Genomic DNA, 24,833 nt, shown 5'->3' on the forward strand with positions numbered 1-24,833 from the left:
CGCCCCCTGAAGGCCCATCTGACACGCACGCACGCCACATTTCCCTGAGGATTCTTTGGCGGGAGTGAGTGGAAAGACCTGCTCGGCTGGAACATTTTTTTCCCCTCCCAGACGACGTCCGATGGGTGTGTCGGGCAGGAGGTGATATTTGAGGGCTGCGGGGCGGGCACGCGGCAGCTGAGCCGGAGCCGCGGGTGCCTGCAGTGGTGAGAGCATGGCAGCCCGGGACCCGCCGCCGGTCACCAGCCACGCCCCGCCCGAGGTGCCCTCCGGGGTCGCGCTCTTTCTCACCATCCCCTACGCCTTCATCTTGCCGGAGGTGGTAAGTGCCGGCCTGCTGGCCACCCGCAGAAAGGGAGGACTAGGAGTCGGTCTTGACCTGGAATGCACCCCTGGGAGAGGGGGCCAAGGCCAGAGCCGCTGGGACCCCCCACGCCCCTGTTGGGCTCAGAGCCAGGTTCGCCCTGATCCTCTCTGCACTCCTCTGGGCTCCCGCACTGTGGGGCAGGGGGTGGGGATATGAAACCTACCCTAGGTGACCTGCAGGCCACCTGGTGATGGGAGTGGTGAGGGAACGCAGCTACAAGGTCCTGGCGCCTCAGGAAGATGTTGGAAACGGATTTTCATTAATAGCGTTTGTTTTCTCCAGCTGCTTATTCGTGATTTTCTTAAGTTCCAAATAGGGACTCTGTCTTTCCTTCTGAGAAAGGGTCTGCTCTCATTTTCTTTCTTTTAAAAAAAAAGATTTATTTATTTATGCATCCAAGAACTGAGGTACAGACCAGAGGTACCGGGTGGGGGCGATGAGAGGATTCACCAGAGACAGAGTGGGGAGCAGAATAAACAGATTGGCTGCAGTACACTGCTGAGGGAGCAGCGGGCGGGACAGGAGAGGTCTGTCTGTGCCCTGTGGCTCACCTCCCTGGCCCAGGACTGAACTCCCGCTGCGGTGGCTGCCGGTAGCTTCACCCGGTAGCTTCACAGTGCTGTGCTTTAGCCTCTTGTACCACCAGGGAAAGCCCACTATCATTTTCTTGTCAGGTCAGTGGACTTTCAACTTGGATTTTATGTGGCCTTGTCTCCGGAGGTAGCTTACGACAGCTTCTGCCATAAAACAGGGTGAGCAGCCCTGGTTACACAGCAACCCTGTGCTGCTGCCTCATTCTTTGGGCCACCCTGTGGCCGACTCCCTGCTGGGCAGCTCCTGTGTTGCTCTCTGCAGAGCTGTGCATTGAAGAGAACTCGAGTTCTCTCAGAACCAACTGTCCTGTTCCAATAGTGAGGACACTGAAGTCTGGTGAGCCAATCAGGGCAAAGGAGGTTTGCAAACACCTTCTGAAACATCTGGCTTGTGGGTGACATTTTCTCACCATTTCTGAATTTGGGAGTGCTACTGCCTGCAGGCAAGTGGAATAGCTACAAAGTGGCCCCAACTTTCATTTGGACATGACTAACCCTCTCTGTCATCTGCTTGGGACTCTGGACTGACCGAGTGACGTTTTGGTGACTGGTTAAAGTGCACCCATTGGTGGTGATGGGAAGAGAAACCAGATGGGACAGGCCCAACACTGGGGTGACTACAACTGAAACCCCACCCAAGGGTTTCTGCCAGGCTTGCCCCACCCTTCTCCCCAGGGCACAAAAGTAGGCATCTGGCCAGACTGAGGACATCTGGTGCTCTTGCCAGTTCTGTGTTCAGGGGATGTAGGTGCCTCTTCTATCTCAGCTTGAGTGCATGGATTGCCAAGATCTCAGTGGACCCCTCCAGTCCTGCTTGCTGCCAGTCCTGTCCACCACTGATGACAGGACCTCTGCCTCCCCAGGCCCCTGTCTGACTTGAGGAGAGAGGCTGAAGAGCACTTCCTGTCACAGTCATACTTAAGGGGGTGACTGTGAAGGGCTGTGGCACCGGGAGTTGAGACCGTCTGGCTTCTTCTAATCGTGGAGGAGAGGAGGCCTGTCATTGAAGTGACTTCGGAGTTTCTCAGAGAGAGAAATCTAGAGGCTAAGAGAGACCCATGGACAGGAGGCTAGAGGGATGGAATTTTTGGAATTAGAAAAGGTCTAGGATTAGGATCCAAACCCATGATGCTGAGCCCCTGCACATGGAAGGGTGAAATGCATGCTTGTGTTAGACTCTGCGGTTCTAAGTATCCCAGGCAGTGAGATGTTGTCACTGGTTCCATTTTATTTACTTTTCTTTTCAATAATTTTAGATTTAAAGGAAAGCGGCAATGATAGTATAGAGAGTTCTCATTCTCTTTACTCAGCTTCCTTTCGTGTCCACATCTTAGAAACCAAGATTAAGATATTAACGTTGATGCCATCCTCTCAATTGTTCTATAAACTTTATTCAAGGTGTACTTATTTCCCCACTAATGCTTTTTCTCTGCTTCAGGATCCTGTCCAGGATCTGCATTGCATTTAGTTGTCATATCATCTTTATTTCCTTTAATCTTGGTTAGTAGCTCAGTTTTTGTCTTTGACACTTTTAAGAATAATGGTCAGTTATTTTGTACATTGTCCATTGACCTGGACTGATATTTCTTCATTACAACTTTATTTTTAATTCACAAGTAATCCTTATTCATTATTGAAAGCCTTGAAGATATAGAAATATAACCCATATATATGCATATATTTGTACATACACATACTTAGCTACTTAATGGCCTCTCTGCTCTCTACCTGTTTTGTCTAAGAATGTGGCTAATTTAGAATGTAGACTCATGAATATCTCTTATCTAGGGGAGGGGAGGTTAAGTGGGAGAGCAGAGGCGGTTATAGAGGTGGGTGATCCACTGAGCAGAAGACATGCTGGGCTGGAGGAGAATGCAGACTAGCTGCATTAGGGGCAACTTCCTGTGCTGGTCCCCTGGGTGCATTGCCCACTGCTGCCACTGGGTCTGACCACAGAGTGCCACGGCCATGAGTTCCAGCAGACTGTCAAGGGTATGGCATCATGGAGAGCCATAGGTTTTTGCAAGGACATGACTATAGACAGTGGATTCTAAGGCCAGGAGCTCGGGCCAGCAAGAAGGGCAGAGACATTGCGGTCTATAACCTGGGTCAGCTGGCACCCATGATGGGACTGGCCCAGAGCGGGCAGCAGTGGTGTCTGAGGCACACTTCCTGCCGGACTGTTTGCTACACCCCTGCTGTGAAAGCTAGCAAGCAGACCCAGCGCCAGGACCTGCCCCTGGAGACCAGGGGCTAAAGGTACAAGGTGAGCAGACTCCTGTGAGACCAGGCTTGTCCCTGGGTTTCCCTGAGGTCCTTTGTCACCCCGCAGGCTCAGGTCCTTCCACATCAATGATGCCAATGAATAAGATGGCACAGACTCCAGGCCACCTGCAGGTTCCCTACCGCTCTGCTCCTCACAGCCTGCTCCTATAGAGCGCTGCTTAGTTTTAGATTCTATAAGATTAAGAATTTTAACATGTCTTATTTTCTAGTAATTATGGATTCCTAGGCAGTTGCAAAGACAGTTCAGAGAAGTCTCCCAAACCCTCACCCAGCTTCCCCAGCCTGACTCATGATTTTCCTAGCTTCAGGACTAGCACAACCAGGGACTGACCGTGGTGGTTGACTCCACACTGCTCTTCTGTTACCTCACATGTGACCTCCACCACAACCAAGAAACCAAACTGTTTCTTCACCACAAATATTTCCCTCCTGTTTTCTAGTCTCCCAGTTCCGACCCTTCATCCCTCTCCCCTCCTGAGGCCCAGGCATTCACTAATTCCATGTCTATACTTTTGTTATTGAGAAAGTGACATAAATATTTGGAATCATACATTATGTGGTCTTTCAAAATTGACTTCTCTCTCTCGAGATAATGTCCTTGAAATCCAACCAAATTGCAGTCTGTGCCCATGGGTGATTCCTCCTTGTTGTGGGGTAGTATTGTATGGTATGGATGCACCATGGTTTGCTTAACCCGCCACCTATTGAGAAACATTTTGGCTATTTACAGTTTTTAGCTGTTCTAAATAAAGCTGCTGTGGCTGTTCATGCACGGGCTTTTGTGTGGATGTCATCTTGTTTCTCTGGCTTGTGTGAGCGTGTGGCTTGGCCTCTAGCATTAAGAAACAAACAAGCCGTTTTCCAGAGTGACTGTACTATTTTAGCATCCCAGCAGCAACTATTAAGACTTCTGAGGCTTTGGCATCAAAGTTCGTATTTTGTTCTGTTTGCTTTGAATTCAGTCTGCTGACTTGAAAGCAATATTAGATTCAAAACATAATACCTAACTCTGAATCAAGGTATTTTAAGGTGCCAACAGACATCGTTTACCCCTGGCTTCTCAGGGAGTGTGTGGTGCTGGGGTGGGGCCTGGGCGGCTGACTCAGTCTGCCTCTTGGGTGGCCCCAGGGGAGGTGGGGAAGGGCACCCCATGACTACCTGATTACCTGCTGGTGTGAGCTGAGGAATCAGCATTTTTATGAGCTGAAAGCTGACCCAGGTGACCATGAGTGGGGGAGAGCTTCATGAATAAGAGTCCAAGGAAGTCTTTTAACTTCCAGCGTTTTCACCAGTGAACTTATTAATTTGATATTTGCCTGATTAAAGGGAAACAGCTAAAAAGACTTCTAGAAAGTCAGCCAGTTAAAAGGTGAGACAATCTGAACCCTTTGTGTGGTGTTTGATGTTTTCAGCTTCTGAACTGGCCTGCACGGTGGTCAGGGGAGTCGCTGGCCGCCCTAGAACTCATGCCAAGGTCTGCCAAGGCAGCTCAACCTTAGGTCTTCCTTAGCTCCCCAGTTTCACCTTCATTTTGGCCACTGCCTTTACTCTCTATATGAAAAGCCTATTGGAAAATTTACTGGACCCCTACAGAGGTGCCCCTGGAGGGAGCTGTTCAGTGTGTGGACGGAAGCTCCTGGTGAGGCTTGGGGAGGAATCAGGGCTCATTTTTGGCCAGGCTTAGGGCAGGCACCCTCCCTTTTGTTATAATGTAGGCTTAGAAGTTGAATTTTCTAAAAGGGAAAATCCTTCCCCTTATTTTCCTCTGCTCCCCTCTCAAATCTCTGCAGTCCTGGGGAACAGCAAAAATTAATTTATCCAGTTTTATTCATCTATTTGCTTCTGTACTTTCATTCACTCCCTACCTCACCTCTGCTCCTGGAGGAAGTGGAAGCAAACAACCTCCACACCCATGGAACTACTCAACCCTCTGACTAATACCCAGGGATGCCCTCGAGAGGCAAGTGATAAGGAAAAGAGAAGAGGAGAAAGGGAAGGGAATTTACGAGGTGTGTGTGTGTGTGTGTGTGTGTGTGTTGGGAGTGGGCGGAGGCCCTGAGAGAAGAGCTGAGCTGGCAGATGTAGAGAGGAATTTTGCCTCCCCACTGCATCTTCCTTGACTATAGCCATACTGCTTCCCTGCACCAGCCTCAGCCCTTACTCTGAGGTACCCCAGTGCATTCAGGTTCAGGAAAATGGAGTCAATAGGATGGGGTCTAGAGCACTTTATCCTTGATCATTCTGAGGCTCTGGGAGGGTAACTGAGCCTCTCTGAGTTTCAGTGGTGGAGAGAATAACAGCAGAGGTGGCGGAAGAGAGCGCTGGGCTTTCAATGAGGACATTCACAGGAATCATCAGCACATTGCAAATGCTCTAGAAATGTCAGCCCCACTCTATTATTGTTGGTCATCAGGCCTACGACTGAAAACTGTGGGTGTCTTGAGGACAAATTCTCACTTGTGAGCCAGCAGGATTTATCGGGATGTTACTGCTGGCCCCATGTTTTGCTTTTGGGGGGATACAAGAAAGTAGTAATAAAGGGAAAAGAGAGGCCCTGACTCAAAGGAGTGATGCATGAACATGTGGAAGGCACCCCTAGACAGGAATTAGGGTGAAGCATGAGAAGAGCACAGCTGTGCCTGCTGAAGACTGGGACTAGAGGAGCTGCCTCAAGGTGGGGCAGCTACCCACATCACCCACATACCACCAAGGCCTCTAGGCTAGCTCATGGGGAGGGCTCAGCACTTTTGAAGGGTTTGAATTGAGGAGGGAGACATTGGGTGACTCAGACGAGGACTCCAAGAAAGTAAGCAAAGAGGAAGACTGCCCCTTTAAATTTCACATTCTTTGCTCAATGCGTACTTACTCTGTGCCGAGCATAAGGATATAAAGATGAAAAAGACATGGCCCTGTTTTATGGACTTGGATGCCTTGTGGGGCAGTGGAGAAAGGCCAGGAACACCAATAAATGACACTGTGCTGGGAGGGTGCAGGGAGCCTGGGAAGCGCAGAGGGTGTGTCCGGGAGGGGCTCAGCCCACCTCCAGCATCTCGCTTTGCAGACTCTGCTTTTCACCAAATGAAGGTTTGCGGTGACCCTATGTCAACAAGTCTGCCGGTGCCATTTTGCCAAAAACACATGCCCACTCCATGTCTGTCTCATTTAATGAAGGAATGTACTTTGTTTTTTCAGACATACTGCGATTGCACAATTAACAGGCTACAGCATGAGCCACTTTTATATGCACACTGGGAAAACAAAAAAATAAGTGTCACTTGCTTTAATATGATACTGGTTTTGCTGTAGTGAGCTGGGACTGAGCCCATAATACCTCTGATGTGTGTGTATGCAGGGAGCTGTTGACATAGTTGAGGGGCTGGAGCATGCTGAGGCACCCGGGGGACAATTCGCACACGAAGGGGCTGCACCCAGCCCAGTTAGGCTGTGGCCTGTGTGCGGACCTCTGGAGGAAGCCCCACCCAGCTGGCACCCAGCGGGCTTGGCCACGGGGCACAGTGAGTCCACTGCTGGCAGGCCAACCCACAGAGGGTTTTGGCTAACCAGGGAAATAACCAGTACTCGGGCAGAGGGTAACGGGAGGAGCCCAGCACCTCTCACCCAGCTGGCCCTCCTGAAACCCCAGATAAGAAATCTCACTGATAAGAGGTACCCCTATAGCCAGCGCCCTTCCAGGCTCCAGAGAACTTGTCCCTGGGCAAGGCAGATCTGTGGGACGCAGGAGGTTTCTGGTATATACCAGACCAACAAATGCAGGAAGCAGGTCAGAGCAGGGAAGGTGGAGAAACCCAGGCCTCAGTGCTCCCTACCCTTTCCCCTTCTCATCTCTTGGCACCTTGTCTCTCACCTTGCTTCCCTTGCTTCACAGGGTAATTGCCTGCCAACCTGCTCCTCAGCTGATCCCACCTGGTCAAGTCTCCCTGCTGGCAGCCGGAGTGCACAGCTGCTGGCTGCTCCAGGCCCACACAGGGGCGCAGAGCTCGGTCCCGGCGGCAGAGTCAGCTGTACCCGTGTTCCACAGCTCCCACCCCCTGCTTCCAGTTGTACCCCACACCTTGCCTCAAGCTGTACCACGTGGGCCCCAGAATGGGGTGGGGTTGGGGCTCCCTAGCTAGCAGAGCCAATAACACAGCTTGGGGCTTCAGAGCCTTTGGGCCTGTTTCAGAGCCGCCTCAGCCCCTCACCTTACCTTTGGTTGTCTGCTCTGCACGCCTTCAGGTGGTGGCTGCAGGGAGGGATGGTGTGCTTGTTTGACCAGGCAGGTAAGGAGCAGAGAAGGCAAGGTGGTGAGAAAAGCCTCCAGGAAATCCAAACCACACTCTGAGGGAAGATGCTCTGATTTGGAGAATACCTAGGGCCTGGGAGGTGATGCAGCAGGAAATGGGTGGGGACAAACCAGTGGGCATTTGTCCCCATTCCGCTCAGGCTGCTGGCAGAAATGCCAATCCATGGCTGGTCCCAGGAGATGCCAGGTGGAACCTCCTTCATAGGAATGGAGCTCAGATGCATGAAGAGTTGAGCACCCCACCTCTCACCACCTTTCTCAAGTGGGTCAGCAGCATGTTTCATGCCAGATCCTTTGGGGCCACTGGGGACACAGTGCCATAGGACAGAGAGCTGACCCAGAGCTCAAGATGCAGGGAAGAAGCAATGAAGAGAGATAATGAAGCAAAGAGTGATCATGGGGGAAATCGTGAGGGGTGCTCTTGGCCTGGTAGTCAGGAGGGGCTTCCTGGAGGAGGTAACATTGGTCTGGTCTCTGCTGTTGCAGGTTAGTGCCTAGGAATGTGGCCACTCATCACAAAATGTGAGTGCCTGTGGGGAAAGGAGGTCATGAACTTCTCTTGCACCCAATTCAGGGCTCATCTTGCAGCTTCCTGGGAACATGTGAAGGAATGTGTGGTTACTTAACGTGGTGGGAGCTAGTCAGGGAGAGGCCCAGGTGGGAGGCTACTGTGAGGAGTGGGATACGTTTATCCTGCCTCTTTATATCTTTGTATTTTACAACTTTTCTAAGGTACACAGTTAAAAAAAAAAAAAAGGAAAAGCCTTTAGAACTTGGATGGATGTGGGTACTTTTATTACTCTTTTTATGTTCCACTGTAAATCTATATTATTTAATAAATAAAAAGCAGGATTCAAGGGGGGCCTGGGTTCTGAATGGGAGGGTGTGGTCCTGGGGGAGGAAACCAGTGGTGGGAGGGGAGGAAGGCAGACAGGGCCTGGTTACTGACTCACCAGTGGCATCCTGCCCCTCCTGGGCAACACCCCAAGGTGTAGGCACTGATTTTCTTTGGCATGTGGCCAGCCTGTCTCAGGAGCTCTTGTGGGTATGGAGTGCTCCTTATATGCCTCGTTCGGCCAGGAGTGGTCATGGAGGGAGCTCTGGTCAGTACCATTGTTCCTGGAATGGACCGGATAAGACAGGGGCCCCACCGGAGGCCAAGGGGACTGGGCCTGCAATTTCCTGCTAACCTTAAAGTCACAGAGAGAAAATCCTCATTGTAGTCAGGATGTGGTGACTGAGTCAGAATGAGGTGACTCGGTATTTGGAAACGTCCCAGGTTGAATGATGGAACTTAGAACTTTTATATAATGCTGGCTATTTGGGATCCAAACTCCAGTCTACACCTCCATGGGTAACATGGGGGTTACCTGGCTTCTCAAAATAGGTTTCCTCCTCTGTAGAAAGGTGGTAACAATGTCTGCCCAGAAGACTTTATAAGACTGCAGACTTTACAAAGCCAGGCACGGAAGTTGCTTCATGGACTGTAAATAGCCCCCAAGTGGGCACTGGGCTGTCTGAGCTGCCCACAGAGAAGCCTGCAGCCAGGGGAGGACTGCGCAAGAGGGCCTGTCTCACCGGGGTTGACCTGGCAGAGGCTGGCACTGCCGGCTGGGCCCGCCCTCCAGCTGTGACACGTGGGACAGCAGCGTGTACAGGAAAGGCCCCAGCTCCTTGGTGGTGAGTTCCGGCCACCACAGAGCTGGGCACTCCTGGGCGCCAGCCACTCATCCTTACAGCCTGCCATCCTCCTCTGCGACAGAGACCCCTCCCTTCCTTTCTCAGAATCTCACGCTTCCCACACGGGCCCCAATGTGGCCCCCAGAGCCCAGAACTGGGCTCCTGTTGCAGCAGCCACAGCCGGGGGGGACAGGGCTGTGAAGGAAGGGGCCCCACCTCAGCCTGGCAGAGGCCTGAGGCAGATGTGCTAGAACAAGGGCTTCCACATGCTGACTGCGAGCTACAGAAGAAATGGATTTTCATGGCAACCTGGTGTGTGTGTGTGTGTGTGTGTGTGTGTGTGTGTGTGAGCGAGAGAGTGCGCGTGTAACTGAAACAAAAGATGCAGGAAACAGTATTTATTTGCCACAGTAATTCTGCAGCGCCCTGTTGTGCAGGCTGCACCAGTCTACTTAATTCTGTAATGCCATTGGTGAGCACCTCCATGGACTCCACCACTGAGTGGGCCTCAGTCCATGTTTGGAAACCCCAGTGCTGGGGGCACTGAAGGAGGCATGGGGGTGGGCACAGGGCAGGCTCTATGAGTGGGGCACGGGGTTATCACTTAGGGCGCTTCTGCTGTGGCCTGAATTTGGCCTGCGAGTCATGAGGGAGCCAGTGGGGTGATCTAAGAGACGTGAGCTGACCCACATCCCAGGTGGTCCTCGGAGCTGGGACAAGGGCTGTGGGTGGCTCAGGCTGGCCTGAACAGAAGGGAGGATGACCATTTCCCATCCAGGAAGCCTGGAGTCAGCTGGACCCCACGTCCAGGTTGATCCTTCAGCAATGCATTTGTGTCCAAAGTCTCTGATCTTCCCGTTTCTCTCACCTTCCATTTCATAGTTCCAGGCCTAGTATCAGACACTGGCAGGACAGAAGTGGGGACTGTCCCATTCTGGGTCTCCTCAGCAGGAGGGAACCTTTCCCAGGGGTCTGCAGAAGGCATCCCTGTGTATATTGTTGTCCAGGACCGGGTCACATATGTGTTCCCAGCCAGAGGAGGTAATGAGCCTTATAGACATTGGAATGTCACAGGTATCCCCTCCCTTCCACACTTGTCACCAGCAAGCCCTGTTGGGGAACTTATCCTCAAAACCCACTGAAGAGAAGCCAACTGTCTCTGCAACAATTCATTTGCTGCAGGGCTTTCTGTAACGGGAAAGCTGGGAACACCCCCACGTTGCACAGGGGGATGTGACTGTGACATTGAAAGTGAAGTTTATTCTTATTACTCACGGATTCTGGATTTGCTAATTCACCCACTCCCTAACACTTATTTGTAACCCCAAAAGCAGTGCTCACAGCATTTTCATGGTCATGTCAGCCGCTCTATGCACAAGTGCCCAGCAGGTGGCGTCAGGCGGGAGAGGGTTCTGCCTCACGATTCCGGTCCTTCCCGTGGTCTGTCTCGCGCATCTTTCACGCTAGGCTTTTGTTGGTGGGTTTGCTGCTTACAACGGCCCCCAAGTGGCGGGGTGACGTGCTGGCTAGTGTTACTAGGCTCAAGAAGGCTGCAGTGTCTCTCACCGAGAAAATGTATGTTGGATGAGCTTGTAGTTACAGAGCTGTTAACTGAGAATTTAATTTTAATGAATCAATGAAATGTATTGAATAAGGTGCTTTTAAATAGGAACACACATTAAAAAAATAGCTCTGTGCTGATCCGTTGATGAAAATACCATGACTAGCTGCTCTCGGAACCTAACCTTATACCTCCCCTGGGAACAATTGTTCAGTATTAGCTAACTCAATTTCAGCAGCGACGTCCGTCCTACAACGACTGTATTATCAAGTCAGGTAGCAAAATGCCAAAATATAAAAAGTAGAATACAAAAGGAATATCCACCATGATTCACAACTTTATACAAAGAAATATGAAACCATAAGAACTAAGCCTGGGAAGGAATATAATAATGAAAAAAATTCTTGCCAACATTATTTTGACCATTTAAAACTGAGGATTTAAAAAACGACAGCTCTCATGCCTGCATTGTAGTTTGGTTTGAGCTGAGGTGTTTTCAGCAGACAGCTCTGGAGGGGCCTGCCCCAGCCACTGCGGTGTGAGCCGAGTGTGCTGGAGGCGCTCTGAGTGTCGGGATGTTTTGCAGCAGAGCTGCCGGGGTGCAGGGTCTGAGCACAGCCCCAGGATGGATCTCCTCCTCTAGCTTTTGCCCTTTAAAGTGTTTGTACGCCCCGCCTCGTCATAGCCAAAAAGTGGAAACAACCACATGAACAGACGGGTGGGTGGATAAAAAGTGTAATTCACAGTGGGATATTATTCAGGTCTTAAGAGGGATTGGAGTTCCAACACATGCTACAACATGAGTGGACCTTGAGAACACCAAGCTAAGTGAACAAAGGACAAATACTCTATCACGCCACTCCTAAGAGGACAGGGGCGATAGCAAATGGAGCTAAAAACAGTGGTTTCCAGTGGGCAGCAGCAGGATTGGGAAGTTGTTCTTAATGGGGGTGGAGTTTGTTTTGCGAGGTGAAAACATTCTGCGATGGAAGGGCGTGGTGATTGCACAAGAGTGCGGCTGCATTATGTGCACAACTGTGCACTTAAAAAGGTTACAGTGGAAAAATTTGCTGTGTATTTTACTATAGTTGTTTTAAGGTGGTGGTGGGGATACAGTTAAAAAACGCAGGAGGTGGGTTCCTGAATGTGAGAGACAGTAATTTTCATCTGGAAACATCACAGTGGCAGCGGCTCCCTCAGGGAGTCCTGGTCCCACTGTGACCAAGACCTGAGCTTGTCCTTCAGGGATCGCGTTCTTCCCCGACTGTCAGTGGGACTGGAGTCCCCAGTTCTCTTGGCACCTCCGACCTGGGCCTCACCAGCTTGGTTTGGGCTTTTCCCTCCATTCTGAAATTGCTGGCGTTTCACAGTCAGCTTGGCAGGGGAAGGAGAGACAAAGCTGTCATGACACTAAGACAAGAGGTTGAAAAAGGAATGCAGTGTTGGTGGGGAGTGAGGCCTGCTGTGGAGAAACACCCTGAGCTATGCAGAAAAACCTGCCACAGGGTATCGATGGTGGTTCCCAGGTCCTGGCCTGCTCCACCCAGGCCCACGCATCCCAGCCCTGTTCAGAGCCCGGGCCACCCGAGCCCAAGCCCCTGCGTCTTTTGGCTCCTCCTGTGCCCTTCATGGGGTCTTCACTCTGGTCGCATTTGTGTTTAGAAGCTCTTGGTGTGTGAAAGCTCAGCCCCTCAGCCTGCTCATCAGAGGGTGATGGCAGGCCCATGTACCTTCCCCAAAGGAAAGGCGGAGACCTGCCTTTGGCTCTCCCTCTTAGAAGTCTTTCTCAAGAGTCCCCTTGTCCCGCAAGGTGTCTTTCTTCGCAACATTTGAATATCAGCTACTTTTGGATTAGCTTCCACATTCAAAACACTAGCCCAGAGCCAAGCAGCTGCACTCCCAAGAGGCCAGAGCACTGACTGGTTATTGGGTTTCATTCCAGAAATGTTCTGCATCTACAAATGCACATGTTCAAACACACACGCACATTTCCTTCTTTTTCTGTCTTAGAAAATGTATAGGGCTTGTTCCATGTTGGGTACACAAAGAGTTTTTCATTCTTTTTTGAAAGTTGCTGAGGCAAAATTACTTTCACTGGTCGCCTCTGTCTGAAAACTCCATTTGTTCTGATCTTTTCTATATTCCTCAGGGCGCCAGTAAATAACCTCTACCTGGTCATTGTGTTCATGTACGTTATCCTGTAGGCCAAACACCCACACGTGGAGCCAGTAGGTAAAACAGAGTGTGCTTTTAATGTCTTGATCACTGTTGTCACAAGAACAGGGCAGTTGACAGCACTGTTATTGAACCTGTAGATGGCAAATGACTTCAACCTGAGGCCTGTGAGTGATTTTGAGGGTCTGTGAGTTCTGAAATGTGTAGGCAGAAACTGTGCGTGTACGTAGGCCCATTCTTCGAGGTGACCAACGTTTTCATCAACTTCTCAGAAGGGTCTGTGCCCCAAAATGTTACCTCACTCATCCAGCTGACTGACCTCCCAGCTGTCCCAGAGGGAATTTCTCCTCTCTTAGAAAGTTAGAACCTGGGGATTCCCTCCTCTGGGCCTTCCTCCGGGACTATTTGCACCCATTATCTGTAACACTGCAATGAGTTAGCTAGCAATGGCTCCCAACAGTCCCCAGGGGCCACAGAGAGGCTCTGGCTCTCACAGAACAAGAGGTGGGTCCCCACCTCCTCTGTTTGAGGGAGAAGGACATGTGGCACAAACCCAGGAGGAACATGCCACAGGCACTGGTGTGGGTAATGGGTAAGCCGGTTCTCAGGCCCTGACCTCTGCGTGTGTAGGGGACTTTGAACACTGCAGCCTCCCTTGAGTTCAGTCAGAATCTCTGGGGCAGGACCCAGACTTTGGAGCTGCTTTAGTGCACCACATTGACCTTGTTGATTTGATTTAGTTGATGGGTTTCAGTCGCTTGTGGCTGTTACTGCCTGTCCCAGCCCCCCCCTTCACCAGCAGGAATCTTCCAGATCCTTCAGATTTCACCCCAGGCACCTTACAAGATTTTCTTTATTGAAGGTAATAGACGTTCCAGTTCAAACTGGAATCTGGACAGCGTTACCCCGGTTTTATACTCTAGTACTTTTACCCATTTTCAAATTGTAAGCAAGCCATTCTCCATGTTCTAGAGAAGAATAAGTAAGCAAACTTATCCTTACGCTCCTTTTACCTTAAAAAACCCTTTTGAGTTGCAGTTCAGCCTTTGGAAAACGCATAGATGAGTAATTTGTGTTTGTTCATAAGAAAAAATGCCAAGATTATACTTGAAATGCATGTGAGTGAAATATCTAACTACAATAAAACATGCCACTTGGGGGCCAATTCCAACATCTAAAAATATCTTTTGCCCTTGGGAAATAAAAAATGAGAATTAAAATAATAGAGCAGTTTAGATTGCCAAGAAAATCTGAAAAGTTAAATGTAAGATTTTTGTTGTGTGGGTTTTTTTTTAGTCAAGACAAACACTCAAAGTTGCCCTACTTATAAAAAAAAAAAATCCAACCTGAACTGCTTGAGACAGAAAGGAGATAAACTCTACTGGGTTTGCCTCCATCTGGAGTTTGTCCTTGGCCCTGGTCCCTTCCGCTGTTCAGAAGGCTGAGGGTGTGGAAACAGAAAGTAAATAGCATTCTTCTTGTGACTTTGTTTGTGCACCACTAAAGCCATTGCAGAAGCTTCCCATGCAATTTGAGTAGGTCCCCCCACAATTGCGGACTCTTGCCCAGGGAGTTGAAATCAGCTTGTGAAGAGAGACCCATTCCCTGTGTGGCCCCTCCAGTCCTGCTCCATTTCACAGACTGGGAGAATTAAGGGGGGACAGGTAAGTAGTATCTGGCAGGTCAGTCTTTGATGGCAAGAGAAGGGCGGGGCCCCCTTTGCAGGCATGGATGGGGTGGTGGAGCTAAGGTACCCTTGTCCCCTCCCCAGGCCTGGTGTGGGAGAGCTGGCAGTAAGCTCCTCCACCTTAGGGAGCTGCAGGAGTTAGAACAGAGCAGAGCCAGGAGGCAGTCGGAGTGAGCGCATGCTTCTGGTGAAGGTGAGGTGATGGTGGTGGTGGTATAGTTTTAGTCAAAAGAATGTGCTTGGACCCCCTTCCTACCTACTTTGTTCTAGACCCTTGTCAGGATACCAGAAATACAGCAGTGAATGGCACAGATCATTCCCTTCCCACAGGGGTCTAATATAAATCTAAAATGTCATACATTCTGGGGCAGTCACTGAATCCTGAGTGCTGTTCCCACTGATAGCAAGCATTGTTTGAAAGTTGACAATGTGCTCTACTTTTATGTGTTTCCCATGGCTTGGCAGGGAAGACACTTGGCAGGTCCCCTACCACTGAGCCCTGGTACCTCCCTATGGCATCAACAGCTCCTGTCACTAGGAATGACACACAAGAACCCTTCTCAGGGTGATCAGAGGACAGAAGTGCTGATCTCTCCACAACCCATTTTCAAGACAGGCAGCCCCAGGTCCAGCCTAGGGCTTCCAACACTCACTTGGAGTTTGATTGTTAAGGTCTGGGGAATGTGCTTCCCCCAGCTGGTGCCTTGAGAAGTCTGGGTTTCTGCAGGCTGGGTTTCTGGGGCCTTTGTCCAGCCTCTAAGAGCTGAGGGTGCTGCCTCGAGATCAGCTTCCTAGTCTATTCTGGGTTCTCATCTCCTGTTCCACATCTCTCTTTAAGAGCCCATGAATTTTTCATAAATTCAGTAATGCCTTTCCTCTCTAGGACAGCAACAGTGGAAGCCTGATAAGGGGTGGGCAGTACATCTATGTGTAGGTTTATTGCCAAGATGGGTACTACTAGTCCCAGAAAGTCAGGAATATGTTTTGAAAAGCGAGCATTGGAAGTTTCGTGTCCTTCAGCTGAACAAGACAGAAGTGGAGTTACTTAGTCCAGAAGGTCTGTCTTAGCATCGGTCAGAACTGAGCTCCCCCACAGTCATGCGCACACCATCAAGACTCACTAGCCCTGGGAGAAAAAAGTGAGCAGAGACAGCGTGGGGAGAAAAACAGGCAGATCAATGAAGCACACTGCTGAGGGAAGCAGCAGACAGGTCAGGAGAGGTCTGCCGCGCATTGTGGGTCACCTCCCAGGCGGGGATCGAACTCATGCTGCAGTGGCTTTAGCTTCTTAGTGCTGCATTAATCCACTGAGTCACCAGGGAGGGCCCCAACAATTTTATTTTAAGACAGAAAATAATCCTAGAAATAATACCTGAGCTGCAAGAATATCTTTCAAGTAAGGAAAGATTTCTTAGCTTGACAAGAAAAGCACAGGCTGTAAAGGAAAAGGTAGTGTGTTTTCTACAAACCACAAGCCCAGGAGCCATCCTTGTTTCCCCCGCCACCACCCCAAGTACCCATGTTCCAAAAAATCATTCTTTTTCAAAATTATTTTCCTGCTTTATAAAATATACACTCCCATGTGCCCCCAGGAATGTCAGAGATAGAACATCATCATTATCTTTGGAAGCTTCACACACGCATCCTCATCCCCTCATCCTCACACCCTCTCTCCCTCAGAAGGATCATTATCCTCAGCTGGTGCTGGGGGCGGGGAGGAGTAACTGAGTTCAGGTATTGTACTTTGGGCCTGACGAGCTCAAGGGGCAGGACCAGGACCGGGTGGGGCACAGTCGGTGTCTAGGATGTAAACATCAGTGAAGCACTTGCTATTGAGGTCATGACAGTGCAGGGATACCCCCAGAGGGATGTCCGGTGAGGACATCCAGAGGACAAGTGGACAAGAGGGGCTGGGGTGGGTGCCTTGGGAGGCCAGCCTATGTGGGGTGCAGCAGCACAGATTTAACAGAGGTGAAGAGAGGGAGAACCAAGGCATCTCAGGAGAGGAGCTCGGAAGTTGAGACAAACCAGTAACAAAACCACTTGAGGGCCCTTGCTGGTGGCGCAGCGGGTTAAAGCGCATCACTAAGAAGCTAACGCCACTTCCGCATGAGTTCAATCCCCGCCTGCCCCGGAGGTGACCACATGGCACGGCAGACCTCTCCTGACCCGCCCGCTGCCCCCCTCAGCAGTGTACTTCGTCAATCAGCCTGTTCTGCTCCCCACTCTGTCTCTGGTGAATCCTCTCACCACCCCTGCACCTCTGGCCTGTGCCCCAGTTCTGTATGCACAAATAAATAAATCTTTAAAAAAAATCACTTGAGTGAGGGACCCTTCCTCTCCAGCCTCACCTGGACATGTATGTTGGATGTTTCAATTCTGCCCTAGACTCATCACCCCCAGTCAAATAAGGACACAACCCAGAGGTACAGGAGAAAGATTTGATCTCTCCATCATGGGGATAATAAGTGACTGGACAGAGCTGAAAGGTGATTAAACTGGGACTCTATTGTCCAGCTCGTAACTGGCCTCGTGTCAGAAACTATACCTGGAGGGCTGCGGACCACACACTCAGAGCCCAGGCAGGCTGTCAATGGGTGAAGAGGAGCACGAGGTGAGCACTACTCTACCGTGGAAGTGCGCGTCAGGGAGTGGTGTCAGGCTGAGGGGAAGTGGTGTGGTCTGCTAGGTCCTTTTTAATGATATGGTCACAGATCATTTCAGTCTACTATGGCCTGGGGAAATGGGTTCATTATGGCCAGAAGCATGGATTTGGTAAGAAATATCTGAGATCTGTATTTCTTGTGTGAAATAACCTGTTTTAAGTGTCAGCAATTGATCTAGAAATATCTTATCAAATTATACATGCCGGCCCTCCCTGGTGGCACAGGGGGTTAAAGCGCAGAACTAAGAAATTAAAGCCACTTCAGCACGAGTTTGATCCCCAGCCCAGAGATGACCCACATGGCGCGGCAGACCTCTCCTGACCCGCACACTGCTCCCCTCAGCTGTGTACTTTGTCGATCTGCCTGTTCTGCTCCCCACTCTGTCTCTGGTGAAGCCTCTCACCGCCCTTGCACCTCTGGCTTGTACCCCAGTTCTGTATGCATAAATAAATAAATCTTTAAAAAAATTGTACATGCCAACACTATTTGGCCCAAGAGGACACAGCCACTGGCCACCTCTGGTCAAGTCCTTCCATGGACAACCTTCGAGCTAACCCCTTGGATTTTCTAACAACGAGACCTAAATTACCACCACAACAGGGGCAGCTTCCCCTCAATTCCCATTTAACTTCACCTGAAGTTAAGGTAACTAGAGACAGCCGAGCCAGAGCTGTTAACCTTCACACAACGGTAAACTGCACAGGGCGAGCAAATAAAACTTCTTACGGTTTTCTCTTTATAGATATGTGGGTTCTGGGTCTGGATCCTGGTAGCTGCGACCCAGGTGACATACCCATTGCTGCAAGGATGGGTGATGTATGTCTCGCTCACCTCCTTTCTCATCTCCCTGGTGTTCCTGTTGTCTTACTTGTTGGGATTTTACAAAAGATTTGATTCCTGGATTGTCCTGGTAAGAACCCAGCCCTGCTCCTCTGGGGCCGATGTCCTCCCCCCTCAAGTGTTATAAGGACCATGGGCCTCTGGGTGGTGAGGGGAACCTCAGACCTGGGACCAGTGACTTCCAAGGAGCCTAGACTTTATTTTTATGCGTGTGTTATTAAAAAGAAAACAGCCCTCAGCCACAGCACCTCTGTCACTGTATTTCTCCCATGCCTTCCGTATATCTAGGCTGTATAGTCCTGTCTTAAGCACATCCTGACACATTGTCCCTCAACTTTATTTATGGTAAATTGGTATAATGTCAACAGAAATACTAATAAGAAGCATATCATCCAATCTCAAGATCTTATCACAATAACTGGGTTCATCCATAGTCTTGCAAATTTTATGCAAAATGTCCATATTTTAATTACACTGAACCATAATTTTGGATGTAGCTTCTTTCACTTAATATAATGTTTTCATGTTGTCACATCATCTTGATAGTCATCAACATGTTTTCTCTATTGAATAATTTAAACATACACAAAAATAGGAAAGATTAGATTATGGAAACTCACATAATTATAATCCAGACTCCAACATTATCAAGATTTTATACACCTGCTTCATCAAGCCTTTTTTACTCTCAAAGATTTTTCAAGCAAATCCCAAACATCACATCATTCCATTCTGTACACTTTAGCCTACCTCCAAAATATATGCAAACTTTCTTATATTATCACACACATACAACGTTGTTTCTTCCTGGTGTGATTTTCCTTGCTCCTCTATCCCTGAAATTTCTGCAAACTAGAATTCAGTACTAAAGGCTCATTGAAGATGAATTAAACCTTCCTGTCAAGACCATTCCCTAAGTGGCTTCAAGTCACATCACACAGGTGACTGGCAGTCACACACAGGAATGTAACAGTCTTGCTCCATCGGCTTTTTCTCTCATTCTTTCTATTATCTCCTGACTAATTGTCCTGAATCGAACGTATCATTTGGGATTGCAAATACTGATTGGTCTATTTTGACATTCCTCCAACACTGATGACCATTTTAAATGGCTGCTTGACATACGTGTCGAAAAACACTGTTGAGAGTTTAGTATCAAAAGTTTAAGTATCAAAATTTTAATTCGATTAAGCTGACTTTACCAGCTCTACTACATGACCTTTTTCCAATCTATAAATTAGGGGTCAAAATAGTAGCCATAGGAAAATGGCTACTAAAACGGCTACTAAAAATTACCTAGCAAGATGAAACAAGACAATATATGGATATTGTTAGTATAGTGACCACACATGGCAGGTCTTCATAGGGCTAGTGGTCAAGAGCATAGGCTTGGAGTTCACAGGGCCTAAGTTCAGATCCTGATGCCGTCACCTGTTCATTGACCTTGACTTTGAGCCTCCATTTTCTCAAAACTGTGCTCACTGAAAAAGCACCTAGCTCACAGTGGTCAAAGTGAAGTGAGATAAATGAGAACAGAGTTTAGCACAGAGCTTGGCACAGATGCACACTCAACAAATGTTGGCCGATGTTGATAGTATTATTACTACTGATTAATCCATTAGTGTTTACTACATAGATATCAAAGACTTCCCCAAAAGAAGTGGGAGTTGCAGGAACCAGCTGTTCTCTTCTCACTCTGCCCAGATGTGTAGCCAGGGAGGAAAGGGCTCCCCTGTTTGAGTGCCCACATGACATCAGCCATCGCCTCTGCTCTCCCTTTCCAGGACAGCTTGTACCATGGGACCACCGGCATCCTCTACATGAGCGCAGCGGTCTTACAGGCCCATGCCACCATCATCTCTGAGGTGATGGTGGAGAAGTACTACCTGAACACGGCAGCCACGGTGAGTGCAGGGCCAGACATCGATGCTGGGGCGGGTGTCACATGAGGTTCAGCTTTGTCTGTGAGACGGACCTGAGCCCCTTGGCTGAAGGAACCCCAGGGCATGGAGGGGTTTTGTGCACTTCAGAGCTTGGAGTGTCACAGGCCCTAATTCAGGCCACCCCCATGTTTTGTTTCTCCCACCTCCGCTTTGTTTCCTCTGACATCTGCTACACAGTCCTCTGAATACCTTTTTCCCCTAAAATACAAAATACAGGCCCTCCCTGGTGGCCCAGCGGGTTAAAACACAGCACTGAGAAGCTAAAGCCACTTCCACATGAGTTCGATTCCCGCCTGCCCCGGAGGTGACCACATGGCGTGGCAGACCTCTCCTGACCCGCCTGCTGCTCCCCTCAGCAGTGTACTTCGTTGATCTGCCTGTTCTGCTCCCCACTGTGTCTCTGGTGAAGCCTCTTGCCACCCCTGCACCTCTGGCCTGTACCCCAGTTCTGTATGCACAAATAAATCTTTAAAAAAAAAATACAAAATACAAATTAGAGCATCTCTCTCCCTAAGGAAAACCTTCCCTGGCTCCCACTGCTCATGGAGCCCAAATTTCTTAGCACAGCCCAGCTGTTTCCACGTCCTTTCATTCAATGACAGAGGTGCACCAGAGCAGCGTTTGACGGGAGGAGCCCAGCGCAAGGTGGTCCTGCCAAACTCTGGGAAGACCAGGACCCCCTAGACTTTCGATATGCTAGGCCCCAGACTCAGGGCCAGCTCCATTTCTTCTTCTAGTCTCTGCACAGCAGCCTCTTCTCACCCCTTGAGGAGTGGCGCCTCGTGTGGCAGCGAGCCACAGCCTGCAGGCGCCTCCTCTAGAGCCCCTCCACAGTACACTGCAGAGGAAGGGACACTGTAAGGCCTGCGTGGGGTGGAGCGCCCCTCCCTCTCTGGACCCAGCAGTGTAGTCAGAGGGTGGGGTTCCTGCAGTGATTAGGTGGCAGGAAGAAGGGTGTAGCATGGGATGTTGTCCCCATCATAAGAATGGGGGGCTGGGCAAGCACTGTGACCCACTGCTATAGCCACTGTCCCTCTTGAAATATAGCAAATACTTTACATGTATTTTTTTTAAAGATTTATTTATTTGTGCATACAGAACTGGGGTACAGGCCAGAGGCTCAGGGGCAGTGAGAGGCTTCACCAGAGACAGAGTGGGGAGCAGAACAGGCAGATCAACGAAGTACACTGCTGAGGGGAGCAGCGGGCGGGTCAGGAGAGGTCTGCCACGCCATGTGGTCACCCCCATGTGCTCACCCCCGGGGCAGGCGGGAATCGAACTCATGCAGATGTGGCTTTAGCTTCTTAGTGCTGCGCTTTAACCCACTGTGCCACCAGGGAGGGCCCTTTACATGTATTTTTAAGTGAATGAATGAATGAATGCCTGATGAAATAGTGGGAGTAGGCAGTGGGGTGATGGGGTGCAGACTGGTCGGCCAGGCCTGGAGGGTGTGTACCAAGACTCTGGGAATGGCTTTGGACAAGCAGTGGAGGAAGGGTGGGTTCAGAGGGGCATGGGCTTTCCTGAAGAGCTGGGTGGGCAGGGTCCTGGAGCCAATGACAGTGTGAGGTTTGCTCAGTCTGGGCCACTGAGCGCTTGATGGCTCCCCAGGCATTCTCATGGAGCTGACAAGCAGGCTCGAGGGCAGAGATCTGGAGCAGTGAGAGTAGAGGCGAGGATGAGGGTGGATTGGGGGAGAGTGCTTAGGCAGGAGGGCAGCACCAGAGAGGACCTGGGACAGAGATGGCGACCGCCCCCTTGCGGCCTGGTGGAGGAGGACACATTTGTGGATGAACGTGGAACCAGTCAGGGCAGGACCATAGCACCATGGATGCCAGGACAGAGAGCTCCAAGGAGGAGGCGGAGTTGTCCACAGGCTGGGCAGGGTATGGGGCAGAGCCGGGACAGGGTCAGGACACTGGGCCCAGCTGCTGGGGCCGAGGGCCCCGGCGGCAGGGCAGTCATGGGTCTGGCCATCATAACAGTCACTCGCTTGTTTTCCAGTTGTTTGCCTTTATCACCACCCTGCTCTATATCCTCCACGCCTTCAGCATCTACTACCACTGAGAATCAAGGAACTGCCCAAAGGAGAAATTCTCTTAATACCCGGGTTACTGGCTCCCTGAAGCAACTTTCAATATTGGCCATCTGGATGCTAAATAGATCCACAGAATCATCCATGGGATAAACCATCTTTTCAGCCTGAGAGATGACATCACACTGGCACATCTGTTTGGACTTTTCAGTTCATTCTGATGAATATGAAAAATCAGTTGTTTCCTTTGCCTGGGAAAGTAACAATCTCTTAGAATCTTCCCACCAAGAACCCAGCTCTTGTAGAAACTAACATCTGAGGTCCTCACTGTTGAGACGCTCAGATCTACACTGTCACACCTGTTCTGGATTCCGCCTCAGGAGTGAGGTGGCCCACATCAGGTTTATAAGAACATTCAGTCTTATTTCCTTAAAACTAAAATGGTGCTGTTAACACCTCCCCACCCAAAGGTGATACTGTTTGCCGGCCGTACCTGTGCTCTGGGGTCCTTGTCCCAACCAGCTCCCCACCCCTGGGGAGCAGCCTGGGCCCGCTACAGTGCCCAGACCTCCCCCGCTGTCGGATCCAAGGGAAATTGGCATAAAATCAATGCTGAGGGTGGATTTGAGAGGGAAAACAAGTGAATGATTCTACAGAGTTGTTACACAGTAAGAGCTGGTGGGTGGGCAGGAGGGGCAGGAGTGGGGGATGAGGAGAAGGGTGTAGCCCTTTCTCCAAAGTCAGGACTTTCAGGAAACGGCTGCAGGATTTTGGGGTCAGGTCTCCAAGGCCCAGCACTTTGTCCCCCAGAAAAGACCATCTATGATGGAGGCAGGCCGGCACTTCTGGGTTCCTGTCACACCACATGGGACATCTCAGGAAGCAGGAGAGGAGCCCAGGGACCGTGCTTCTCAGTACACCAGTGCCCCTTGCATCCCCTTGAGTGGTGCAGCTGGGTGAGGCCAGTCTTATGCTGTGAAGGTCTGGCCAGGGCCTGGGCAATGCACTCAAAGAGAGGGCTGGTTGCGTACACACGGAAACCTACAGTCAAGGTGCTGGATTTCACAGTAAATGTTCTTCAAAAGGAAGCTATGCTTTCTGGCATTCTCCACTGTGTGGGGCTTCTAGCCCCTCTTCCTCTTCTCTGTGCTGGGTCTCCTACCTCAGGCGATGGGGTGGGCAAAAATCTCATCACTGCCTGTGCCTGCTGTTGTTTTGAAATGAAATAAATTATTATGTGACGGGGATTGTCTGAGCTGATTCTAGAATTTATCATTTTGTATCATGTTATTTCTGCTCCTAGAGTGCAGGGAGTCACAGAAGAGAAAACTCTGAAGCTCTGGCTTCCCTATTGGCACCTCCCGAGTCGCCCCAGTATCTTGACAGGACACATTTTAATTCTCACCACATTGCCTGGTGGCTGTCTGGGATACTCACCCTAACTGACAGGCCAATCCCAGTGATGAAGGCGTGTTCTTTGCCATATAGAGGGTTTCGCTGATAGGAAGGTTATTTCTGGAGATAACCTTAAACTTGTATCACCTGTATTCTTCTAAGTAGTTAAAGCAACAACAATTTCTCTTAAAACCTGCAGGGACTTGACAGGCCTTAATTCCACAGGCCAAGCTGACTCCTCTTGGAAAAATCTGTTCTGGACATCTTGGAAGACCCTTTATGAATATTTTCAGGAGCTACTTGAGCTGGCTAGCTAGTTCTTCAACCCAACCCTAGTGCTGGGCCAGCACACAGTAGAGTTAACAAAGTAAGACACTGTGTGCCCCCTGGACCCCGAGGGAGCATCCGGGAGCACTTCTGAGCAGACTGGCCTTAACGATGCCAGAACCAGCCTTGAGAGGCATGCGGATTTGGGAGCCTGGAGAGGCCACTGTGGCCAAGAGGTGACTAAGCAGTGAACCTTGAGGTTCACTTTTCATGAGGAAGACTGGCAGCTCTTGTTAATATACCTCCTTCCTTATGCCTGTGTTTCTTTATAAGGAGACCCACTCTCAACTGCAGGAAGAGGGGAATGCAGGGATTCACTCTCTTGGAGTGAACTCCACCAAGCTGCCTGCCTTAGGCCCCAAATTGGGGGTCATGAAAAGCAGTATGGAGTGCAGAGGAAGCTCTTTCTAGCTTTATGAACTCAGGTGAGGCCTATACTTGCTTCAAGATTCACAGTTCTCATCCAAAATCGTGATGCACAAATATTGCTACATGAGGATGTCAGGTGCAGTTACATCAAGTGGAGATCTATCAAGGTGGGGTATGCCAGAGTGAAGTCGTGTCCAGGGACAGTTAGGATAAGATAAAATTACGCCAAGATGCATTTATATCAATACAGCTATACCAGGATTTAGGTGTCAAGAGGTAGTTATGCTAACATGTAGGTAGGCTAAGTGTAATTATCCTAAGATGTAGTTACATTAAGGTGCATTTATGTAGTTACCTCAAGGTGCAATTAGGGGACAGTGCATTTGTGAGGTAGCCATAAATGTGATCATAACTGACTTGTATAATCAAATCTGATAAGAATCTTCAAGGGCACCGCTGAGGTAACAGTCCTTCAGCAACAATAGGCAACAACGTCACAGCCATTATGATCACAGAACTATTTCTTTTCAAAGTTAAGATTCCTCTTCCCACGGAAAATCATTCAGGAGCCAGATTTGAAGCAGGAATCTGGTGCAGTTCCCCCAA

The 24,833-nt window shown here is 49.8% G+C and overlaps 1 protein-coding gene across 1 annotated transcript; it reads left to right on the forward strand.

The window, feature by feature from the left end:
* The first annotated feature begins 214 nt into the window (after positions 1–214).
* Positions 215–23,375, forward strand: MALL (mal, T-cell differentiation protein-like). The gene is made up of 4 exons (XM_004686116.2): positions 215–322; positions 18,061–18,228; positions 19,943–20,062; positions 22,106–23,375. The coding sequence occupies exons 1-4, from the start codon at positions 215–217 to the stop codon at positions 22,166–22,168; spliced, it is 459 nt and encodes a 152-aa protein (XP_004686173.1). The 3' UTR covers positions 22,169–23,375.
* Positions 23,376–24,833: the final 1,458 nt, after the last annotated feature.

Source organism: Condylura cristata, unplaced genomic scaffold (assembly GCF_000260355.1).
Source record: "Condylura cristata isolate star-nosed mole 26May11 unplaced genomic scaffold, ConCri1.0 scaffold00020, whole genome shotgun sequence".
NCBI classification, from domain to species: domain Eukaryota; kingdom Metazoa; phylum Chordata; class Mammalia; order Eulipotyphla; family Talpidae; genus Condylura; species Condylura cristata.

What these genes read in the sequence shown, in the direction of transcription:
- MALL (XM_004686116.2), top strand. Translation starts at nt 215, where the DNA reads ATGGCAGCCCGGGACCCGCCGCCGGTCACCAGCCACGCCCCGCCCGAG. An exon ending in CCTTCATCTTGCCGGAGGTG is followed by an intron (nt 323 to 18,060) that starts GTAAGTGCCGGC and finishes TTCTCTTTATAG; the next exon opens with ATATGTGGGTTCTGGGTCTG. An exon ending in TTGATTCCTGGATTGTCCTG is followed by an intron (nt 18,229 to 19,942) that starts GTAAGAACCCAG and finishes CTCCCTTTCCAG; the next exon opens with GACAGCTTGTACCATGGGAC.